This window comes from Camelina sativa, chromosome 2 (genome assembly GCF_030686135.1).
Source record: "Camelina sativa cultivar CO46 ecotype springtype chromosome 2, ASM3068613v1".
NCBI lineage: Eukaryota > Viridiplantae > Streptophyta > Magnoliopsida > Brassicales > Brassicaceae > Camelina > Camelina sativa.
This window is the reverse complement of record NC_141881.1, coordinates 21,881,378-21,894,765: the sequence shown is the minus strand read 5'-3', so window position 1 is coordinate 21,894,765 and position 13,388 is coordinate 21,881,378. Positions and strand designations below refer to the sequence as shown.

The 13,388-nt window shown below is 38.5% G+C and overlaps 1 protein-coding gene, 1 non-coding gene and 1 pseudogene across 2 annotated transcripts; all 3 read right to left on the bottom strand.

Moving 5' to 3' along the window:
• Positions 1-683: 683 nt before the first annotated feature.
• On the bottom strand, positions 684-3,765 carry LOC104727914 (notchless protein homolog). The gene is given in 13 exon segments (XM_019235745.2): positions 684-967; positions 1,062-1,070; positions 1,072-1,119; positions 1,229-1,426; positions 1,513-1,647; positions 1,749-1,859; positions 2,108-2,171; positions 2,410-2,609; positions 2,704-2,831; positions 2,915-3,040; positions 3,149-3,238; positions 3,323-3,404; positions 3,510-3,765. Coding segments are annotated over 13 exon segments (1,428 nt in total). The 5' UTR covers positions 3,663-3,765; the 3' UTR covers positions 684-883.
• Positions 3,766-3,854: 89 nt separating this feature from the next.
• Positions 3,855-3,926, bottom strand: TRNAK-UUU (transfer RNA lysine (anticodon UUU)). Its single transcript has one exon. It is a non-coding gene; the product is annotated as a tRNA-Lys (tRNA).
• Positions 3,927-12,308: 8,382 nt separating this feature from the next.
• LOC104753459 (protein SAR DEFICIENT 4 pseudogene) lies at positions 12,309-13,388 on the bottom strand (annotated as a pseudogene).

Below are 13,388 nucleotides of genomic sequence, written 5' to 3'. Positions count from 1 at the left end.
TTCCTTTCACTTCTTTTTTTAGACTATATTGGTTCTTATAGTTTGGTTTATGTCTAAAAGGCAAAACAAAGCCAAAGATAGAGAGAGAGAGCTTTTGATGATCAAATTCCAAAACTCATTCCATGAATCAATTTGGTTGTCTCTATAAGAAGAATTCCCTGATATCTCTTTCTTCTTTCGGTAGAGGTGATGGGATGATAGAGAGAACCGACTAAAGCTTTTGGTCCTTACAAAGAGGGGCCATTAGAGAGAGGGAGAGATAAGAATAAAATGATGTGATGGTCGCTATCACTTGGTACTGATAGTGAAATCTTCCATGACCACGTTTTGGTTTTTGTGGGTTTGGTTGGTTTCATTAGGAGACTGAGCCAAGGATCATTTCTGAAAATCTGCCCCCTATCTCTCTTTTTTCATTGGTTTGGCAAATGACAGCGATACAAGATCAACCCCAAGTAACTTTTTTTTCTTTGTTATGATTATGTCTTGTCTATATATACATACTCTATATAACTAATCCATGGTGATTAAATGGTCCAAAATTAATAATGTGTGTTGAGAGATTTCTCATTTTGATTGTCATTTTAATAATGGTTCACTCAGAGCCAGAACTGGTCCAATTAGAGTCCTTGCCTCGTAGAGCAAAATTATTTTAGACAACTGATTTATGATTATGTAATAGCTAATGTAAAAAAGGCTTTTATGTTACCTTCATATAAAAAAGTAACAACTTGAGGGAAGAACAAAGAGGTTTCTTTTACTAAGCATAAGATCAAAAAGCCCATAGAGAAGCATTGAAGTGCAGAAACCAAACAAGTTGAAAGAGCTAAAATATGTGTAAATAATTTGGCTGGGTAAACAAAAAGCTCCACGATGCTCTTCCATTTTAACCCTGCCATAGCTTCAAAACTCTATCTTTACCACCAGAAACTACTTTCTCACCGTCTGGACTCCAATCCACAGCGTAAACCTATGACCAACCAAGAAAACGCAAAGGGTTGCAACAGTATGAGAAGACAGAGATTGACATGGGTAAAAAACTTAAGCTTGGAAGGTGTTTATACCTCATCGGAAATGGCCAGGAAGATCTTGTTTTAACTTTTTCGTCCTAATTTCCCATATCTGTGACAGTACCAAACTTTCTAATTTAGAAACTGAGGAATATCTCCAGTAAAGAGTAGGAATGACATTTTATGAGTTACATCATTATATAAAAGCAAGTTTTTTTTACCTTGAGAGTAGAGTCTTTACTGCCACTCAAAAGCATTCTACTGTCTGCGGACCAGCTGACCTGATAAACTGGTCCAACATGGCCCCGGAAAGCTGTAACGAATTGTCCTGTAACACCATTCCATAGCCTAACTGATTTATCGAAGGACGCACTTGCAATCCATTTTCCGTCAGGTGAGAAATAGACATGATTTACAAGCTGTTGATTTGACCAAAATTATACGTAAACAATCAGAAAGAGAACCAAAAACCTCGGCGAAAAGAATGATGTTTTCAAGAAAGTACCTGTTGGTGACCAGTCAAACGCTTTTTAGATTGTTTGCTAACAGATGGTTCCCAAAGGAACATTGTAAAATCATCAGAACCAGACACTAATCTTTCAGGGGCATCCCCTTTTGCTTGGTTGTATCTTTGGAGTGCCTATAATAAAAAGAAGCCAGCAGTTTGCAAAGGGACAGATGAAAATCAGGGTAAAAGGATAAAACTGATCTCAAGTGTGTGGAATGGAGTGAGAAGCTTACCTTTTGCTTTTCTTCATTTGGAGGGTACTGTCGTCCAGTGTGGTCAAAAGCTCCTGTTCGGAGAACATATTCTGTGCTCAATGCAAGGGAGTTAATCCAATGCCCATGCCCCTGAAGTAACAGTGAAAATTGAGGTGGTTAAAGTGATACTTGGTGAATCTGAACAAGCTACGAAACATACATCCAGAACATGAAACACTTAAAGCCATCTATCAGCATATAATCGGGCTGGAAATGGAATTGCAACAGTAACTGATTATAAGGTCTTTCGAGATACAAGAAGGATGAGGAATGTGTCTGACACTAGTGCAGAGGAAAAATTGATCAGAACACATTTCAAAACATGGCTAAAACTTTACCTTCAATTCACGAATGAGTTTCCCCTGAGTAGTCTCCCACATCTTTATTGTGCAATCTTGGGAACTGCCAAACACAAAACAGATAATGTTATGTAATTAAGAAGAAGTGATCATGGAGCTTAAACATGGAGACAAGTACTGAGTTATTAACAAGATAAAGAGACTGCAAATTAAGTTCATTTCATTATCTGGTTATCAGATATAAGATTTACCCATGACCGACAATGAAATGTTAGTCAACACACATTAGACATCAGAGCTTAAAAAGACAACAAGAAACATTTCACATATTAGTAACATACCCTGTATATATAATTCCATCTCCGCCCCATTTGACACAAGTCACAGCAAGCGTGTGTCCACTGAGACAAATTATAGATTTTTTCAATGTAATATCCCAAATCCTTGCATCTCCATCTTTACTAGAGGTTACAAATCGACGGCATGGAGAACTAAGGTGGACTGGTTCCCACGAGATACCAGTAATCCATTTCTTGTGACCCTAAGAAAAAGTTGAAAATCAACTATAATAAGTAACAAACCAAAACAAAAGGACAATGGAAAAGATCAACCAATATCAAATATAACGGACTGACTGTAAGTGGGCTGCCTTCTAGTTCTCCTTTCTTCGGATTCCAACAACAGATTTCACCGGATTTACTACCACTCACAAGATGCTTACCATCAGGAGACCAAGCAACTGTGAGAACCCAATTCTTGTGCCCTGAAAAGGTTAAAGATTTAACTATTAGTACGAATCTACAGAGGAAAGTAAACTGAGGAACGATGGTGAGGAAAATTGCTAACCTTTGCAAGTAAACAATGGAGTTTCAGTGTAGAGATCCCAAAGCCTAACAGTGGTGTCACCTGAACCACTTGCTAATTGCTTACCGTCAGGACTAAATGAAACACAAAGCACAGCTTCCTCGTGACCTACAATATACAAAACAAACCAAATAAACTCAAGTAAGCCATTGGCACTTAGTTAACCTCTAATATTAAACAACTCTGAAACGGAAGAAAGCAGTATTATTAACATACCAGCGATTGTTTGTGAGCAACGGTTAACTGGACGGATTCGAAAAACAGCTTGTTGTTGATACACAATAGTCAAAACCTTTTCCACAGACACTGAAACCCACAAGAAGCTTATTAATAAGATTTTCACAGAGCCATAAGTCACAACAAACCAAAATGCTTTAATGAGTGTTTAACCTTTGTTTTTCTCCAAGTAAGTTCCTACAGGTACAAGAAGCTCTTCGTCTGATACATAGAAACTATAAGGTAACATCTCCTCCTGAATCATCATTAACATAATTAGCAAAAAGTTCATCACTACCTAAACTACCCAGAAACGAAAAATCATTTCTTTAAGCCAAATTTGAGTTAAAGAGATGGTTACGTTGTTGAGGAAGTTATTGACAAGCTGAGTAAGTTGCAAAGGACCAGCATTTTGAGGGATATACATGGCGGAACCCAAATTAGTTCCTTCTGGGTCTGTTAACAGACACATCACCGTCTTCCCCATCCCTGCGTCGACCGTATCCATGGTCATCGTCGTCGACGAGTTTAGCAAAAGAAAAGACCGACCTGTGTGAATTAGGTCTTTCTTTGCCGTCTGAGTTAAGAGAGAAGAAGGAAGAAAGGGGAACTCAATTAGGTCTTTTTTATTCTATGACCCGACCCGAAGCGTTTTAGTTAATGGGCCAAAAATCAAACCGTTTGGAAAAAACGAGAAAACAAAGAGCGCCGTCTGTGGGGATCGAACCCACGGCCACGTGGTTAAAAGCCACGCGCTCTACCACTGAGCTAAGACGGCTTTGATGACCTTTCTATAAGTAGTGAACAAGTTACACTAAAATGATTTTCAATTTGGAAAAAAATGATTTTCAACTACTTCAACTATACACCAACACATATGACCACACATACAAACAATATAAATATTTTGTTAACTACGTGAACTATTGTCATTATATAAAGACATCTATAAACAAACATAGGTTATGTGTACAACACCATAAACATTTAACTCTGATGTTTAGTTGACTAGAATCTAGTGTTTAGTTGACTAGAATCTGGTGTTGACCAGTATTGAGAACGTTGGCCAATATTAACCGGCATTGACCAGTGTTGACCAGTGTTGACCGGCGTTGATCAGAAAAAAATATTCAAAAAAAATATTCAAAACTCTAACAAATATATATCTTTTCCTTTTAAAAATAATTTTTTAATTTTGTATATTTCAAAAGTGGGGGTTTTAAATATATATATATATATATATATATATATTTTTTACTTATTTATAAGATTATGTCATTTGAAATATATCCAAGACATTCCAACTATTTCTTTGTTTTTAATAAGAAAAAGAAAGGAAGAAAATAATGAAAATTCTATTTATTTACATGAAAGTCATATATCTAAAAGATAATTGAAAAACAAAAGTTGATTTTGGAAAATCAAAGAAATAGTTGGCATTGCCTTGGATATATTTCAAATGACATAATCTTATAAATAAGTAAAAAGAAAAAAAATATATTTAAAACCCCCACCTTTGAAAATACAAAATAAAAAAGAGAATTTGTTAGAAATACCACTTTTAGGATATCCTTTTTCAAAAAGACCCCTTTGTTTGAATATTTTCATTTTATCATCTTTTACACAATTACAATATGTTAAATTAATTAAAAAAAATTTTTTTAGGTTTGGGTTCTCTATTTTACATTTAGGATATAGTTTTGAGGGGTTAGGGTTTAGTATTTGAAGTTTAGGATTTAGAATTTAGTTGTTTTATACTTATTTTTAAAAAATGACATAAGAAAAGAGGTATTTATGAAAATCCCTCGATAAAAAATGATTTTTAAAAGGAAAAGGTATATATTTGTTATAGTTTTATACAAAAAATCTATTACACATAAAATTTTGGTGGTATAGTTTTATTATATTATTTTTGGTATATTTTCTGTATTAACAAAATTATTTATTAGATATACCACAAATTTTGTCTGTCATATAGTTTTAATTTTTTTTTGGTATATAATTTTCTTGTACTTTTTGTTATTATATTTTGTTTTTGTAAATTATACAAATCATTTATCTTTTTTATTTATTTATCAAAAATACATAAAAACAAAAAAAATTATTATTTTTAAGAAAAAGAAAAATATATATATTTTGAATATTTTTTCTGGTCAACGCTAGTTAACACTGGTCAACAGTAGTCAACGCCGGATTCTGGCCAACCAAACATCGGAGTTGAATGTTTATGTTGTTGTACACATAACTTATGTTTGTTTTTATGGATGTCCTTATGTAATGACAATAGTTCACATAGTTAACAAGACATTTATATAGTTTGTATGTGTGGTCATGTGTTGGTGTATACATCAAGTAGGTGGCAATCATTTTTCCTATCAATTTTCATTTAAATCCATGTCTATTTGTATATTTTTTTAGTACTTACGAGTTACGACTAATAGAAATTTATGTTTGTAAATATAAAATAATGATATTTTAAAAAGAGTAATTGACAAAAGGAAAAAAATAAATTTTTGTATTTGTTTTTTTTTGCTTATTTTCTTATGATGTACTAAGTTTACCTTATTTTTTTCTTATTGTTTGCTGATTTTTTTTTTGGTTGTAAATTGTTTCTAAAAACTGTAATTAACGGACCTGTTTTCATCATTTACAAAAATATAAAACATCATCTTACCACCAATATGCCGCTCATCAAATCAATATTATATTTTCGGAACATTTTAAAGTATATTACTATATTTTAAGATATCAAAATTTCAAAAAAATTTATACATTTGAGTCAAACATATATATGATATCTCCTAAACTTATGATATCATCTTTTTCGTCTACTAAAATAAAAATTAGAAAAATTCACCTTCTTATAGTATTTTCAAGGATTCCTATTTTCAGTCTTCTCACAGTTACCTAAAAGATCAAAGAATTCTGAGTATGAGATCAACGAATCTGTATGATACTTATACTCAAGCAGAAATATCTCCACATTTTCCATATACAAATTGTTTTGTGCATGCTTGAATATCAACTGCGCATCCTCATATGCTTGTAAACGGGTAACCCTATGCATTTAAAGAATAAAATTTCATCATACGCATACATTTTTGTAAAGTTTTGTAGATACAACAAACAACAAACTTACTTGCAATATTTATGTCCATCTTTATTGCCTAAAAACTCCATTGAGAGGGAGTGATCCCAACGAGACCAATCATTCAAGACAAATGTAAAAGTAGACTTTGTGATCAGAATTACCATATTACAAATTTGCATAAACGTGTATGTTTCTTGGTTTCCGGGGTTATGTGAAACGGAATAATTTTGAATCAAATGAGAATATAATATCTTCCTAGAATTTTGTGTTAGATATTCAAAGTGCACTAGACTGTCATACAAATCTGGGTGAGTAATACTGTATATATCTGGGTGATAAATTCTTATAAAAATAGTTTTGGGGTCAAAATGGAATAATTTATGGTTGTTCTGATCTTGTACAACTAATAATACTTTAATGTTAGTAAGAAAGTAAAAACAAAAATTGTTGATATTTTTTCAAAATAGTAATTTACGAATAAGAAAACACAAAACAAATGATAATAATAATGTCTACTCATTTTATTTGTTTGTTATTTTTGCTCATTTTCTTATGATGTACAGTATTCATATTTCTGAAGTTTTGGTTAGTTTTTTCTTATTGTTTTTTTTTGTGTGAATTGTTTATAAATTCTGTAATTAATTACCCTGTTTTCTTGTTGTACAAGTTTAAAACATCTTTAGCACCCACATGCTGCTGCTAATCAAATCCGTCTTTTTTTTTTGTCGGCTGCTAATCAAATCCGTCTAAATATTATTTTTGGAACATTTTAAATAATATGTTATATTTTAAGATCACACAAATTCACGTCACACAAATTCACAGCTAAAATATATATATATACAATTGAGTCAAGATATATCCTAAACTTATGATATACAATACAGTTTTTGTTTTGTAGTGTTAGGCTTACGTATTACGTTGTATTTAAAATAGACGATGTACAGTTAAATTGTCAATATCATTCCCGGATGCTTAAACGCTTTTTACACTTCTCAAGCTTGAGCCATGAAGAATTACGTCTTATTGATTATTATTGAACCGGAGAAACCAGCTAAAGTGGTTGCAAATGGACAAGACCTCAACTAGTGACATGAGTTCATAAAGCAACAAGTCCACTTTGTTTCACCTGCGATCAGAATTCAACAAATCCAAAATTTTACAACAAAACTGCATCTATATAACAATTGGCTAATGCCAATGTATCAATTGACACAAAACCATAGGTCCATAGCAATATGTTATTTCGTTTCAATGACAATGTGACATATGTAAAGGAACAGACAAGGCAACAACCATAACTCCTTCCGATACTGTATCTCTATACATGGAACTCTCAATATACCGTATCTCTGTATATGGAACCTTCTGTAATTACTTAACCTAGTAGCTTCTCTATCCCTTGTATAAATATGTATGTATGCTCCTAGTATTATTCAAGTCAATAAGATACATTCTCTACATAGTATCAGAGCCATCTACGATACCCTAATTTTTTTTTCCAGCCGCCTTCTTCTCTGTTTTTCTTTTCTCCTTCTCTCTTCCCTAGTTTCCTTTCTCCTTCTCAATGGCTGAGCAAACTGAGGCTATTCCTCTCACCACAAACACCGTCCTTCATGTGAACATGTCAAGTGTCACAAAACTCACCTCTAACAACTACTTGATGTGGAGCATTCAGGTCCATGCACTCCTTGATGGCTATGATCTTGCTGGCCATACTGATGGATCTCGACCACAACCAAGCCCGACGGTCATCAACAATGGCGTTACTACAGCCAATCCTGATCATGCGGCATGGAGGCGACAGGACAAACTGATATACAGTGGTCTTCTCGGCACTGTCACCTTCACTATCCAACCCCTGCTCTCCAAAGCTCAAACCGCAGCCGAAATCTGGCGCACCCTTGCAGATACCTTTGATAAGCCAAGCCGCAGTCATGTTCAACAAATCAAGACACAGATCAAGCACTGGTCCAAAGGTACCAAGACTATTGATGAGTATGTCCAAGGCCTCACCACTAGGTTTGACCAACTAGCCTTACTTGGCAAACTACTTGACCACGATGATCAGATCGAGCACGTCCTTGGAGGTCTGCCTGAAGAGTACAAGAATGTCATCGATCAAATTGAAGGCCGTGACACCTCACCAACCCTCACGGCTCTTCACGAGAAGCTTCGGAGCAAACAAGCAAAGCTTATGGCTATCTCTGGTTCACCAGTAGAACTTCCTGCTTCTGCAAACTTTGCCAACAACCGCTAACGTTTCTCAGGCAAGCAACACCAACGTCACGGTCAGCAATGGTCCAACAACCAGAACTCGCAGTACCAACGTGGCAACCGCAACGACAATTGCAACAACAAGGGCTACCAAGGAAGATGTCAAATATGCGGGATACATGGCCACAACGCCAAACGGTGTCCTCAATTTCCTGCCTCCCAGCAAGCATTGCTTCCCAACCCGATGCATCAACAATACCGTCTTTGGCAACCGTCCGCAAACCTTGCGCTTGGCTATCCGCACCCAGCTGATCCATGGGTTCTTGACAGTGGTGCTACACACCACATGACCAGCGATCTTCAAAACTTTGCTCTCCACAAACCCTACAATGGGGAAAACTCAGTTGTTATTGGTGATGGTTCTGCTCTTAAGATCACTCACACTGGTTCAGTTCCTTTACCCTATCCCTCTGGTCAACTGCGCTTAAATAATGTTCTTTGTGTTCCACATCTACGTAAGAACCTTATCTCAGTCTATCGTCTCTGTAATAATAATCAACTGATAGTTGAATTTTCTCCTACCTCCTTTCAGGTGAAGGATCTGAAAACGCGGGCCCCTCTACTCCAAGGCAGGACTAACGGCGAGCTTTACGAGTGGCCAGTCGCTTCCACACCTTATGCGTCCTTCTTCACAACCCTCTCCACCAAACCATCCTTAGCCGACTGGCACTACCGTCTAGGCCACCCCTCTTTTTCCATCCTTAATAAAGTTGTTTCTCGTTTTTCATTACCATCTTCACAATCTACTGCATCACAAACCTTGTGTACTGATTGTGCAATCAATAAAACTCATAAACTTCCATTTCTCCAATCCACCATTGTTTCCACTCATCCCCTTGAATACATTTTTACTGATGTCTGGAAATCACCAATCCTCTCCAATGAAGGCTATAAATACTATCTCGTCCTCATTGACCATTTTACAAGATACACCTGGTTATATCCTCTTAAAACCAAGTCACAAGTTCGTGATGTCTTCATTACCTTCAAAACCCTCGTCGAGAACAAGTTCAAAGCACGAATTGGGACTCTCTACTCCGACAATGGGGGAGAGTTTGTTGCTCTCAAATCGTTCTTAGCCTCTACAGGAATCTCTCACTACACCTCTCCGCCACATACGCCCAAACACAACAGCATCTCCGAACGCAAACATCGATATGTTGTAGAAACTGGACTCACCCTCCTCACACATGCTGGAATGCCCAAATCCTTCTGGCCTTACGCTTTTGCAACCGCCACATACCTCATCAATCGAATGCCAACACCACTCCTTGGAATGCAGTCTCCGTTTGAGAAACTATTTGGTACAACCCCGCACTACGATAAGCTCCGCATCTTTGGCTGCCTCTGTTTTCCATGGCTTCGACCCTACACCACCAACAAACTCGAGAACCGCTCTATGCCCTGTGTCTTTATCGGCTACTCCTTGACCCAAAGTGCCTACTATTGCCTCCAACCAACAACAAGTCGTGTCTATGTGTCTATACATGTTCGATTTGATGAAAAAGTATTCCCCTATCATATCCTCACTCAACCTCGTCCCACACCACCAACCTCCGCATCCGACGAACCAATTCTCCACCCTAACCAACTTCCGGTTCGACTACCGCTCGTAACGCCGCCACCTGCAGGAGAACCGGGACCCTCGTCTTTAGGGACTCACCTAAACCCTTCGCCGTCACCGCCAGGTATGTCTCCGCCATCCTCTGTTTCATCTCGTGATGACAATCAAACTGATACAGATGCGTTGAGCTCTCCACGATCCACCTCTTGTCCGTCATCTAATGGGCCTACCATATCCAGCTCGGCCCAATCTGAAAATTCAGGCCCGTTAACAACATCGAGTGCAAATTCACATCACACGCCTGCAACCACCTCCTCGTCGTCTTCCTCATCGCAACAACAACCCGCAGCACCTGTTGCACCTACTCCACCTGCTCAACCAACCAACACCCATCAGATGGTCACTCGAAGGAAGAACCAAATCCGCAAACCGAATCCAAAATACAATCTCAATGTCATCACCACCTCGTCCTTCCCTCAAGAACCAATGACAGTCACACAAGCACTCAAAGATAAGCGGTGGCGAGGAGCTCTCTCAACAGAAATTGATGCCTTTGCACAACATCGGACCTTCGACCTTGTCCCTCGACCGCCAAAGAAGAACGTTGTTGGCTGCAAGTGGATTTTCAAAAATAAATTCAACTCCAACGGTTCACACTAGCGCTGTAAAGCCCGTCTAGTCGCTAAGGGTTACAATCAGCAATTAGGCCAAGACTACACTGCCACCTTTAGTCCGGTCATCAAAACCACGACCATTCATCTAGTTCTTGATGTGGCTATCTCCAAAGGGTGGCCGATCCAACAACTCGATGTGAATAATGCATTTCTACAAGGCACCTTGACCGAAGAAGTGTACATGGAACAACACCCAGGTTTTGTCGACATAGACAAACCTGACCACGTATGTCGCTTACACAAGGTAGTTTACGGCCTCAAACAAGCTCCAAGAGCCTGGTACACAGAACTCAAGGCGTACCTCCTAACACTCGGATTTCGTAACTCCTTGGCTGACACTTCACTTTTCACACTACGCTGTGGTTCTGACATATCTATCTACTCATCTACGTTGATGATATCCTCATAACTGGTAGCAACAAAGGCCTCATCTGTCACATCCTTGCACTACTTAAAGAGAGATTTTCCGTTAAAGATGCAGAAGACTTGAACTATTTTCTCGGCATTGAGGCACATCGAACTTCAAGAGGGTTACACTTGTCCCAGCGGAAATATATACTCGACCTACTCAACAATCACGACATGATGGCGTGTAAACCAGTCTGCTCGCCGATGGCCTCATCGCCAAAGCTCAGCATTCACTCTGGTACATCTCTCTCAGATCCTCGTCCATATAGAAGACTGGTTGGTAGTCTTCAATATCTTGCGTTCACTAGACCAGACATTGCGTATGCAGTAAACCGTTTGTCTCAATTTATGCACCGCCTGACCAACGATCATTGGCAAGCGGCCAAACGTGTTCTCCGCTACCTTGCAGGAACCACCACACACAGAATCTTCTTCTCGGCTTCCAACTGTCTCTCCCTCCACGCGTATTCAGATGCAGATGGGGTTGGGGACAAGGATGACTACGTTTCCACCAATGCGTATATCGTCTACCTTGGCAACCACCCCATCTCCTAGTATACTAAGAAACAAACCGGAGTCGCCCGGTCTTCAACAGAGGCTGAATACAGAGCTGTTGCAAACACCGCTGCGGAGATACGCTGGATATGTACGCTTCTGACAGAACTTGGGGTAAGTCTACCTGTGAAGCCAGTTGTCTACTGTGATAATATTGGAGCGACATTCCTCTGTGCCAACCCAGTCTTCCATTCAAGAATGAAACACATTGCCATTGACTACCACTTCATCTGCGGTCACATACAACAAGGCCTTCTCCGTGTTGCTCACGTCAACACTAAGGATCAGTTAGCCGATGCCTTAACAAAACCACTCCCGCACATTCAGTTCACCCATCTACGCAACAAGATTGGAGTGATTCAACCCTCTCCATCTTGAGGGGGCGTGTAAAGGAACAGACAAGGCAACAACCATAACTCCTTCTGATACTGTATCTCTATACATGGAACTCTCAATATACCGTATCTCTGTATATGGAACTTTCTGTAATTACTTAACCTAGTAGCTTCTCTATCCCTTGTATAAATATGTATGTATGCTCCTAGTATTATTCAAGTCAATAAGATACATTCTCTACAACATACACAAACACAAAGTTCAAATGAGATTCATTCACTACTTAAAAAGGGCTGAGATAAGTCTCGTGAACAAGTTGCGCGGTTAAGAGATCTACAGTACCTGAACCAACAGACTGAAAAACCATTATTTCTGTTGAACTCTTTCTCCCTTCTTTGTCACCTTTGATCAACTCCACCAAATACCCACAAATGTCTTCTTTCTTAATCACTCCTCTCTCAAACGCTCCCACGAGCTCTCCCACTTCTACCATCGCAGTGTTGTTATCACAAACACACTCCCTCTCTGGATCACATTGTCGTCACATTCCCTCATTTCATGGCTAAACGATCTAACAAGGTCAAGATGAGCTCCGTGTTTCAAGAACTTACCTTTGACCAATGGAACAGTTGAGTTTTTTGAACAGCTTATAATATCTCCCAGAGGAATGATTTCATCTAACGAACCATGGCTCTCGAATGAGATCTCCTTGAGTTGAGCATCCATAGAGAGAGTTTCAGCTAAATCCTTAGCCTTTTGGTAAGTTCTGTTCCATATGATCACTCTTGGTTTCACAGCTAGATGGGATTTGATCAGGTGTGGTGCGAGAGCACCGGAACCAACCATGATCAGCACCTGACTATCGTCTCTAGCTAAGATTTTGGAGCCTAACCCCAAAACAGAGGAAGTACGGTAAAGGGTTAAAACAGTACCGTCCATTGAAGCTAGGGTTTGGCCTGTAGTGGAGCTGAAGAGTGTGTAGGATCCATGAATACCAGGTAAGTTCTGCGAGGAGTTATGAGGGAAATAGGTCACGAGCTTGACCCCCATGTAAGGGAGAGATGCTGAAGATGACCAAGAAGGCATGCAGAGGAGTGAGGAAGGGGGTGAAACGGTGTAGTTTTGTCGGATAGGGCTTGTGATTGTTGAAGAATGTTTGGGAAGATTGGTCTGCGAAGTGATTGATCAAGGCTTCATGTGAGAGGATTTATGGAAAAGACTCGGCTGGTATGAAAACTGGTAATGCAACCACTGAATTTTGAGAGATCTGTTGATTTCAGGCAGGACACGATAATTGTTTTAAGGAGAGGCAAAGGAAGAAGAAGACAAACCCAT